Source organism: Pipistrellus kuhlii, unplaced genomic scaffold (genome assembly GCF_014108245.1).
Source record: "Pipistrellus kuhlii isolate mPipKuh1 unplaced genomic scaffold, mPipKuh1.p scaffold_m20_p_3, whole genome shotgun sequence".
Lineage (NCBI taxonomy): Eukaryota > Metazoa > Chordata > Mammalia > Chiroptera > Vespertilionidae > Pipistrellus > Pipistrellus kuhlii.
The window spans coordinates 46,983,951-46,995,737 of NW_023425529.1; the positions used below are offsets into that span (position 1 = coordinate 46,983,951).

The 11,787-nt window shown below is 31.4% G+C and overlaps 1 protein-coding gene across 1 annotated transcript; it reads left to right on the forward strand.

Annotated features, from left to right (window-relative positions):
• The first annotated feature begins 7,482 nt into the window (after positions 1-7,482).
• On the forward strand, positions 7,483-8,421 carry LOC118729300 (olfactory receptor 6C2-like). Its single transcript, XM_036456734.1, has one exon. The coding sequence runs from the start codon at positions 7,483-7,485 to the stop codon at positions 8,419-8,421; it is 939 nt and encodes a 312-aa protein (XP_036312627.1).
• The last annotated feature ends 3,366 nt before the right edge of the window (positions 8,422-11,787 follow it).

The following is an 11,787-nucleotide window of genomic DNA, read 5'->3' on the forward strand; positions in this document are numbered from 1 at the left end:
TTATTTTATTTTTTTGCAAAAGCAATGAAAGGGTAGTACTATTCTGTTCATAAATAAAGCATAAATTACATTTAATGTGTGAATAATTACTATATGTCATTAACAATCAACACAATGGGACTTAAAGTGAGCATAAGAACAAAATATTACTTGGATCATCATTTCAGTAAAGATTTAAGTACACTGATGATATGTTTAGATATTGGTGTTATTAATGTATTTTCCGGTCTCCAAAGAGAGTCTCAATTCCTAAGTGCATTAGTTAATTTTGTTTTGTTTTATTTTTCCATATTAATTGTATGTTACATTCATTACTCACTTTGAAGCAGAGCCACCAATGACACTTTTTTCACTTAGTTAATATTACCTAGTATAAGTTAGCCATATAAAGCATCCTCAATCATCTCTGTGATGAAACTTTTTAAGGGAGGCTCTCTGTGTTAAAATACTTGGGTCAAATCATCAACTTTTCAAGAAGCAAAGAGAATTTCTCACTTTCCTTTGCCTGTTTACTAGTCTTTCCTTCTATCTAGCAGTCAGATTATATAGATATATAGTAGTTCCTTTTTAATTTAGACTGGTATTATAATTCATAATAAGTGTTAGACATAAGAATTCAAAAGTTGATACAGTGTGTAGATGCATTTCCACTGCTACCTTGAAGTGAAAGTTGTGAGAAAGCATTACTAGGTTATATCTACATCACTAATATTAATTCTTGTTCCACTGTGAGTTCCACTAGGGATCTATGAGGAAAACAAAAACTGAAGCCCGAATGAGAGACTGAAGAGTAAGTATGTTTGTATTTTTCAAATTAATGTTTTTCTATTCTGAAATTTGGAAAAATAATTAAAATATTTTCTGTCACTCTTCTAAGTGTGTGTGTGTGGGGGGGTGTATTTTATAAAATTTTGTTAGCTCATAAAGATATGAGAAATTAATTTCATTTTTTGACTGTCATTTTTTTCAAGAGTATTAATCATGGAAACATATGAGGAAGTTTCTATGCCTGGTTTATGTTATTTATGTGGGCAATAAAATAGTCAAATTTGATGGGCACATAAGACAACATTTACTGGCATTGCCCCCATTGCCACCACACATGCCTGTTAGTGCACACAACAATCTCAATTATATAAATACATCTGCTTTGACTTAATGAAATTATGTTTGACATTTTATCCAAAAAAATCTTTTCTTTTTAAAAACATAAATACTTTTTGATATATAGTCATATCAAATAAAAATTAAGTTACACCTGCACTATAATTAATTTATCAAGATGTTTCTGAGACCTGCCTGGGAAGTAGGTGATAAGAAAAACAAAACGGTTGTTTTGCATCCTGGGATAGTAACCAGGATCAGCAGGGACTTTGCTAGAAGTTCCAATAGAGCATGAAGAGAAGAAAGGAGGAAAGGAAGGTGGGCTCTGGGAAAGAACCATCTTGTGTTTCTCGATTTGAGCGATTGCAGACAACTCAATGCTCGTCCTTTCGGATGGTGTCTAGATACTCTGAATGCTGCTTTTGTTACATAGGATCCATCTAAGACCAAAGGAAGAGCCCAGGAGCAAGATTTCATTGAAAATGGCCATCTAATAATACAATTAGCGATTCTTTTTTTTTTTTTTAATATATTTTATTGATTTTGTACAGAGAGGAAGGGAGAGAGATAGAGAGAAACATCGATGAGAGTCATCGATCAGCTGCCTCTTGCACATCCCCCACTGGGGATATGCCCGCAACCAAGGTACATGCCTTTGACCGGAATCGAACCCGGGACCTTTCAGTCCCCAAGCCGAGGCTGTATCCACTGAGCCAAACCGGTTTCGGCACAATTAGCGATTCTTAAAAGAAATGCTAATTCTAGTCTATTTGGACTATAGTCTAAGTAGTTTTCCCTATATACTACCAGTAATATTGAAAAGCATAACCCCACAATTCTAAGGAACTTTCTAGAAAATGGATCAGGTAAATATAATACAAAGAAAAACAATCATTAGCTCATATCTAGATGTTTCTTAAGATGTCATTATCTTATACTTTTTTTATAGCCCCCTTTTTTCATATGGTCTATATTAGAAAAGTAAATAAATAAAAATTCCTGTGGGTTTTTTACAATCTGAGTGACTATATTTTATCTTTCAAAGAGTGGTGCCCTGAAGGGTCAGAGAAGAATGATAAAAAGTATTAGATATATTATATTGGAAAAAGCACCTTCAACATTAGTGTAGTATCTTCTAGATGAACCACAGCAGTAAACCTCTACCAAGTAGAATCTTGAAATATAAGTAAAGACTACCGTATATCCTGGTCTTTGTTTATAAATATCTATGTTTAATTACTATACAGAGAAACTATTATATTCCAGGAAATGTGATAAGATCTGAATATACTATTGAAAACAAGATAGGTCCTGACCTCAAGACTATCACCATCTAATTGGGGACAAATAAAAAATAAGCAATATGATACCATTCTGATATAAAGATGAGGGATACAGAAACATTGGAGATGTATCTAACCCAGTATGAAGAAATTAAGGTAGTATCTCAGAGCTCATTGTAGACACAGTGAGGGGACAGGAAGTCCAGTTAGAACATGAATGTTTCACATGTTCTTGCATGTAAATATCGATATATTATTTTATCTTCATTGATATATTCTTCCATTTTATGAATATATCACAATTTAAAAATTGTTTCCATCATTAATGAACATTTTGGTTTCTATGTCTTGAGATTATTGATAATAATACTCCTATAAATTTTCTTAAACATGTGTATATTTAATGTACACATTTCTACTGGGTAAATATCTAGAATTGTAACTTCCTTTTTATAGACATCTGGACATTCAGTTTAATAAATATATTTTAAAAATTTGTATAGGGTTTATAGGAATGTATATACTAATCTTTAAGATATTAGTATTCTAGTTCCCATGCTCTCAAAATAGTTTGTATGACTCACCTATTTAATGTTAGTTATTCTGAAGATTGTATATCACTTGTAAATTTAATTTCTTTCTCCCTAAATACTAAACATCACATTTTCAATATGCTCACTGGCCTTTAGATACATTCTTTTGTGAAGAAATGTATCTAATTATTATTATTAGGTTAAGTTTTATTTTCTTTTTAATTTGTAGTAGTGTCTTATAAATGCAGGTATCTTCTCCCATTCCACGACGTCTTGTTTAAATCAATTTTATTAAAGTGCAACATACATACAATAAAAGGCTTGTGTTTTAAGTATAGCATTCCAATGGGTTTTGAAAAATGTCTATATACATCCTTAAAATCGAAATGAAATCAAGATATATAAAAAACGTTTGCGCTCCTTAATCCCTCATAATAGATTGCTTTATCTAGAATTGGATATAAATTAAATTTTATAGCACTTTGTCTTTATTGTGTATATATTTTTCTTGAGATACTATTTTATAATTTATCCATGTTTCACACATGAATTTTAATTCTTTTTATTGCTACATAGCATTCTGTGTATGAATATATCACAATGTGTTTACTTATTCCCTATGTTTACTTGTATTTCATTTCACTTTTGGTTATTATGAATAAAGTTGTAATTATAAAGTCTTTCTGTGGACATATGTAGTTTTTTTTTCTTTTAAAATAGTAGGTATATTTTTTATTTTATGAAAAGTTATAAAATTAATACTGCAAAGCTGTATTTCCAAGTGGTTTCATTATTTTATATTTTTATTAGCAATATATAAAAATCTCAATTGCCTTGTTATCCCACACTTGCTCTTGCTAGTACATTTAATTGGGATTCTCCTAATGCATGTTTAGTAATATCTTATTGAGATTTTTAGTTTTTATTTCCTTATTAACTAATGTTATTGAGCATCTCTTCTTATGCACATTTGCTATTCATGCATCTTCCTTTGTGAAGTTTACGCTCAAATCTTTGGCCATTTTTTATTGGACTGTTTGTCTTTTATTAGTAAACTAGAGGCCCAGTGCACAAAAGTTGTGCACTCAGTGGGTTCGTCCCTCAGCCTGGCTTGCACCCTCTCATAGTCCTGGAGCCCTAACGGGATGTCCAAGTCAGACATCCTTAGTGCTGCTGCAGACCAGGGGGCAGCTCCTGTACTGAAGACCAAAGGGCAGCTCCTGCATTGAGCATCGGCCCCCTGGTGGTCAGTGCATGTCATAGAGACCGGTTCTTCCATCATTTGGTTGATTTGCATATTAGCCTTGTATTATATAGGATTGTGTGTTACATATACATGTATACAGATATATTTCTTTTTATTTTTGAAGTAAACATATGATATGTATTTACTACTTGTATTTATATTTCATACATATATGTGAAAATGTGATCTTTGTCAGATAATATTTTCCAGTATGTATGACTTTTCCAATATATGACTTTTTCTTTCACATTCTAAGACTTTCAAAATACAGAGAGTTTTTAAATAAGTCTATGACCTATTCCAATTTTTGTTGTTGTTGTGTATTTTATGGTAGCAACACCATTTATAAGACTTAGTTTACCCTCAATTTGTCTAATGTAACTCTATTTCAGTATGCATTATTCTTTTCCAATAAATTACATATTTATCCTTTTCAAAATATAACTTTTTTTGTAATTTCCATTACATTCCTATTCTAATTTGTTCAATCTATCACTAAGTATTTCATATTTAAAGATGCTGTAAATGGCAGTTTAAAAAACTCAAATTCCAGCCGAAGCCGATATGGCTCAGTGGTAGAGCGTCAGTCTGCGGACTGAAAGGTCCCGGGTTCGATTCCAGTCAAGGGCATGTACATTGGTTGCGGGCACATCCCCGGTAGGGGGTGTGCAAGAGGCAGCTGGTCAATGTTTCTCTCTCATCAACGTTTCTAGCTCTCTATCTCTCTCCCTTCCTCCTTTCTGAGAAATATCAATAAAATAAAAAAATAAAAAATAAAAAAATAATTTAAAAAAACCCTCAAATTCCAAGTGCTGATTGTTGCTATTCATAAATACAATTTCATTATTTTTTTTATTATCTATCTTATGTCTTTGCTAAACTCAGTTATTCAAGTAGTTATTTTTTTAATTACTTGGGATTCTATATCTACCTACTTATGCCTTCTACAAGGGAAAACAATTTAACTTCTTTATTTCTAATCACAATGTCACCATTTTTTTTCCATTTTATTAGCTAGGAATATGAGTTATGAAGTAGTCATCGCTTTATAGCTCATTTTAGAGGAAAGTTTCAAGTTTTTTTTCTTTATATTTGATATTAGCAGAAGTTATGTTTTGTTTTTTTAAGTAGGTGTTCTTTATCACGGTAAGAGACTTTCCTCTACTTTTACTTTTTGTAAGATTTTTTAGCATAAATGGATTTTGAATTTTGTCAACTTTTTCCTGGAACTATTCAGAAGAAAATATTGTTTCTCTCTTTTACTGTTATTATAGTGAATAAAATTGACTGATTTAAAATATTAAAACAATCTTGAACTCCTAGGATAAATGTTACCTTCTCATGAGTTATTATACTTACAATGTTATTGCTGAATTTTATTGCTAATTTTAAACATATTTTTATTGATTTTAGTGAGTGAAGAAGGGAGAGGGATAGAGAGTAACATCGATAAGAGAGACACATTGACCAATGTTTTCTGAACACACACACATACACACACACACACACACACACACACACACACTGGGGACCAAGCCCACAATGCAGGCATGTGCCCTAACTGGGAATTGGGAATTGAACCCAGGACCTCTTGGTTCATGGGGTGACATCTAACCACTAAGCAACATCAGCCAGGCTATTTCCTTTTTTTTTATTGAAATTTTAATCTATGTTCATAGATGGTTTTGTTTAGGACTTCTCTCTCTCTCTCTCTCTTTGCAATGTCTTTTTTTTTTAATTTTGGTATCACTTGCCTTATAAAAGGAGATGAAGTGTGCTAATAATTTCTATTTCTTGAAGAAATCTATCCATTATTATTTTAAGCAGCATACTATTTAACTATGGTTTCTTTAAAATAAATCTTAATATCCATAGTATGAATTCCACATCATTCTTTATGATCTGAAAATGTGACTTTTAATTTTGGCTCTTCCATTTATATTCATTTTACAATTGTTTTAAATCCTCAAAAAATAAGGTGAGATATGTTCTCTACCCCAGTTGTCATGAAGAGATTCTGTAAAATTGGTGATGTTTTATGTTTAAGTATTAAATCCTATAAATTTTGCTTTGTTAACTATACTCTTAAGTTATGTTAATAGTTGTAGAACTTACTATTAGGCTGTCTATCTCAACTTGAATGTGTTTGTGAATTTTAAATTTTCATCTGTTTCAATTAAGTTGTCCAAAATATTTGTGTGAGTTGTTCAGAGCATCTTCTTATCATCCTTTTAATATCCAAGATCTGGGGTGATAATTTTCATTTCTGATATTTCTAGTGTGTTTCTTTTCTCCCAGTGTTTTGTTTTGCTTATGAGTCTGGTTATAAGTTCATCAACATTATTAATCGTTAAAGAATCAACTTTTGGGTTCACTCACTTTCACTATGGCCTTTTTGTTTCCAATTATTGATTTCCGGTCTTTATCTTTTATTCCCTCCTGTTTTGGGTTATTTCACTCTTTTGTACCAATTTATTTTTAAATATTATATACTTGACTAAAATATTTCTTATTTTGTAATATAAACATTTAACATTAAATGTGTGTTGTTGTCTATGAGTTATAATATACAAGTGAACATTTCACATACCTCTTAGATCAATATTTAACCATTGGATCCATTGAAGGTAGAATGTAGAATATATATTATTCTATAAAATCATTTAATCTTCCTCTTTCTATTGTGTTTATTATTTATATTATTTTTATATACATTGGAAACCCCATCAGATAATTTTACAATTTTTTATCTCAATAATTTATTATATGAAAGGTTTTGTGTAGAATTATTGTTTTCATTTATTTTTCAATGCTTCCAAAAAACTTTGATAGAACAATAAGCAGAGCAATTTGTTAGAATAATAGTAGAGACATCTGTACCTACAGTTCTTTTTTCAGGAAAATTTAAATATGCATTTATTTACTTTAACAAATATACAGATATACAGGTCAGATATTTTATCTTGAATTAGCTTTGGTAGATTAACTCTTTTAAACAGATCATTTTATTTAAGTTGTCAAAGCTACTTTGTAGAGCTTTCCAAAATATTCTATTTGATCATTTTAATATCTGTATAACCTAAAAGTGTGTCATATTTCTAAGTTTTAATACATTTTATGTTTTTCCAGATCAATTTCACAATAGTTTTTATCAATGTTATTCATCCTTTCTAAGAAATCAGCTTTTGATTTCATTAATCTCTTATTTTTGTTCTCTTTTTCTTTGAATTTTTCCCTTATGATTTTCTTTCTTCTGTTTAGATGCTCCTTCTCTGGCTTTTTTACATGTAGATTGCCTGTAACATCAAAGGTAATAATGAGAAATCACACAACGATAACAAAATTTATCCTGTTGGGACTTACAGAAGACCCACAGCTGCAAGTTCTGATTTTTATCTTCTTATTTCTCACCTATGTGCTGAGCATTACCGGAAATCTGACCATTATCATTCTTACACTCACGGATGCTCATCTTAAAACACCTATGTATTTTTTTCTTCGAAATTTCTCTGTCTTAGAAATCTCATTCACAACTGTCTGTATTCCCAGATTCCTGTACAGCATATCAACTGGGGACAATACTATTACTTATAATGCTTGTGCTAGTCAAATATTTTTTATTGGACTCTTTGGGGCCACAGAATTTTTTCTTCTGGCAGCCATGTCCTATGACCGCTATGTGGCCATCTGTAAGCCCCTTCATTACATGACCATCATGAACAACAGAGTCTGTGCCATCCTCGTCCTCTGCTGCTGGATCTCTGGGTTAATTATCATCAGCACTCCGCTTTGTATGGGCCTCCAGCTGGAATTCTGCGACTCCAATGCCATTGACCATTTTGGCTGTGATGCATCTCCGCTTTTTAAGATTTCATGCACAGATACATGGTTCATAGAACAAATGGTTATAACCTGTGCAGTGTTAACATTCATTATTACACTCATAGGCGTCATTCTTTCATACATCTATATTGTCAGGACAATTCTAAGATTCCCTTCTGCTCAGCAAAGAAAAAAAGCTTTCTCTACTTGTTCTTCTCACATGATTGTTGTTTCCATCACCTATGGTAGCTGTATTTTTATCTACATCAAGCCTTCAGCCAAAGAAGAGGTGGCCATCAACAAAGGAGTATCAGTGCTCACTACATCTGTTGCCCCTTTGTTGAACCCCTTCATTTATACCTTGAGGAACAAGCAAGTGAAACAAGCTTTCAATGACACGATAAAGAAAATTGCAATTACTTTACACAAATAAAAGCACACCGATTTTGAACAATCAAATGGAAATGAAAGACTAATTTCTTAACATTTTTTGGATATCCTAATTAGTTCAATAAGGTTAACCTTTTCATAATCCTTAAAATACTGATTTGTGAACTTACTTGAAACAAATAACTTCATTCTCTCTTTAATCTTAACCCAAATTGCTTCTATCAATAAAAGAACATGGGAATTTGTTTCCAGTGACCAAAATCTTTCTTCATCTCTCATTAAGCTTTTCTAATTATTATTCAAAAAGAACTTGTATAAAAATGTTAAATATAGTACTTACATTTCCTGGGAAACTTTTGCTAAACTTCTTTAATTTATATATGTAAATATGCTGAAAGAAGCAATTAAAATACAGGAAAAAATATTCACCTCTGTTTTATTGTATTATGACAAATTTTAAAATAAAAGAGCTCAAATAGAAATATCAAGTAAAATTGAAACATATTGTATCCAAAGTAAGAAAATAAATACCATGAATCTGGAAATAAATGTGATATACTAAAAATATAAGCAAGCCAGAATATTTAGAAAAGTTACTTAGAAACAAGAAAAATTTAGAGCACAGCTGCTTTACAGTAACATGCAAGTATTCATGCATGTGTATACACATAAAACAAGATTAAAATATGAAAGAATTTTACTTACAGCTCTATCAGAATAACTATAATAGTTTGAGCCCATGTTTCCTGCTTTAAATAAACATATAATTGAATCAAATATGTAAGGAAATTGTTTACAACAAGCAGCTCAAAACTATCCCTCTGAAAAAGGGAAATTCAGTAAATGAGTTCATAATTAGCACTAGCTCAGTCTACATTATGAGTTAGTGACTAAACCCAATATGGTTGTCTCCTAAGCATTGTTAGCAGAGATCAGGTGACCTGAAGTGACTAATATCCTCCCTCAGGTCAGGACTGTGTTGAGCTGGGATCTTGGCAGAAGTTCCCCAGGGCTGAGTAACTGACTGAACACACGTAGGACAAGTGTAGTCCTGATTTACCAGTGATTCAGCTGAGATTTCAACAGGACTACTACAGGCCATGCTGTCTGTGGGCTCACCCCAAGTGAAGAGCACAGGCTTCTAACTGGGAAAGTCACTTAGGAGCACCTTAGGAGCAAGGACCACATTCTAGAACATGAGACAGAAAACTAAGGCCTGACGGTAAAGTTCATCCAACACTGGTTATTACTGTAAATAACATTTCATTGTAACATGTTTACTCCCGCTCATTTACATATTGTCTATGGCTGATTGTAATGGCAGAGTTGAGTAGCCTAATAGGGACCACATAGTCCAGAAAGACAAAGATGTTTACTATCTGGCCTTTTGCAGAAGTTTGCCCATCTCTGGTGGAGAATGAACTTTCCATTTCTACAATTTTGAATCATTTGGGAAGAAATAATGAGAGGTAGGTTGCTATACAGCTACAGTCTCTTTATCTACCCAGAAGTCTGTAAGGAGCAACTCATAAAATTGTTAAACAGCAAAAAAGAATTCAATTAGTTCATCCCTCTGGAATATCCTCTTTACTTCTTATAAGTACTTCAAAACAAATTTTGAAAAAATGTAAATTTTGGGAAGCCTATCTATTTCATCCACCTAGGTCTAACTAACATTGAAACTTGCAACCCATGAGTGTTTTATAATAAATGGGGAATTCACTTGCTTTGCCACTTAACAGAAATTTTTGTGCAGCCCATCAAATCTTATAAATGAATGTCACCTCAAACTCCCCAAAATAACAAACTTATTCTCAATTCACAACGTTCTATGTGTGCAATTCAAAATTAAGCCACAGGAGAACACTCCCTGTAGCTACTATTAGGCCATCTGCATGAATTTCCATCATTTGGCTAACCCTTTATGTGCCATAAATGTAAGGCACTGTCCCTGAAGTTTGGATATTGCCTCTCAAGTGTTATTTGGCTGAAGAATCCTAAGTTCAGTCTGTCCTGCACTCACATAAAAGTAGTCTTTCATTTTTGGACACAGACACTTCAAGCTAAAGGGACTATCCAAGATAAAAATTTTATACTAGTTCTTATTAAATTCTGCTGGAAAATTTTTACTTTTTTTTTTAATGAGAGTACATTTACTAATTTTATGTTATATTTTCTCATTTTAAAAAATATATATATTTTTGTCTCTGATATTTAAAGTAGATAGTGGAAGTTTCTGTTTTAAAATAAAATTCAGTGTGCTACATCTCAAAGTTAGATAATTGATTAAAATGATTAAAAACTGGCATTTGATTTTCTGTCTTTAATAGAATATTAATCATTTTTATTTTATATTTTAAGGACCAAAATAGACAACAGCATGTATTTGTTATACAAACTAAATTCCTATTTATTTGCTTAGTGCCTCAAGGTATTTGCTTTCTTGTGTGAATAGTAAAAAAAAAAATAATAGTAATAATGAACAAATCCCTTCATATAAACTACTTGAAAACTTTATTAATCAAAAGGTTCATTTAAGCTTTTCTATTTTTTTTATGAGTAAGCATTCTGAAACTATTGATTGTTAATGAGTGAACAACAATTAGGTCTATTTAATGCAAAATTTATACTTTTTACAGAAAAAAATGTCTGTTCTTTAGTTGGAAATGAAACCTATATTCTCTGAACATAAAAGAAGATAGCCATGTGTTACAGAAATTAAAGTATAATTTAGTACAAGTTTATATTAAGAGCATAACATAAAGATGTTTTTCAGAGTAAAAGTCTTACTTGGCTTTCTTCTGGTACTCTAAGATTCACCAAATAATTGAAAACTTGCAAGTAATTCTTAAGTGAAAGAAAATCACACCATACTACTGGTGATTGCATTATTCTTAGACATTTATCCCTGATAAAACATAAATATTCATAGCAAATTTATTAAAACCAAAAATTGGCAACAACTCAGATGTCCTTTCAAAAGTTGAAAGTTGATCAAACTATTACATATCAATACCATGGAATACTACTTGCATTATAAATAAACAAACCATTGATATTAAAGGACATGTGGTTTGCCAACAATTGTTAGTTATTATATAGTCATATAAAGAAACAAACTATTGATATAGAAAACAATTTGGATGAATTTCCAGGGAATTATGTCAAATTGAAAATGCCAATCCCAAAAGTCATATACACTATGATTTGTTTTTATTTGTTTTAAAACGAGGGATCCTTGTGGTAATGAAACACTTTTGTATTTCCATTGTGTAGTTCTCAATATCCTGGCTGTGAAAGTGCTCTGTATTCTTATAAGATATTACCATTGGAGAAAATTGGGCAAATCATATATGAAATCTTTCTGCATTATTTCTTATAACTGAATGTGCAAAAATAATTAATTATC

Excerpts from the sequence above, each read along its gene's own strand:
- LOC118729300 (XM_036456734.1), top strand. The coding sequence starts at position 7,483 with ATGAGAAATCACACAACGATAACAAAATTTATCCTGTTGGGACTTACA.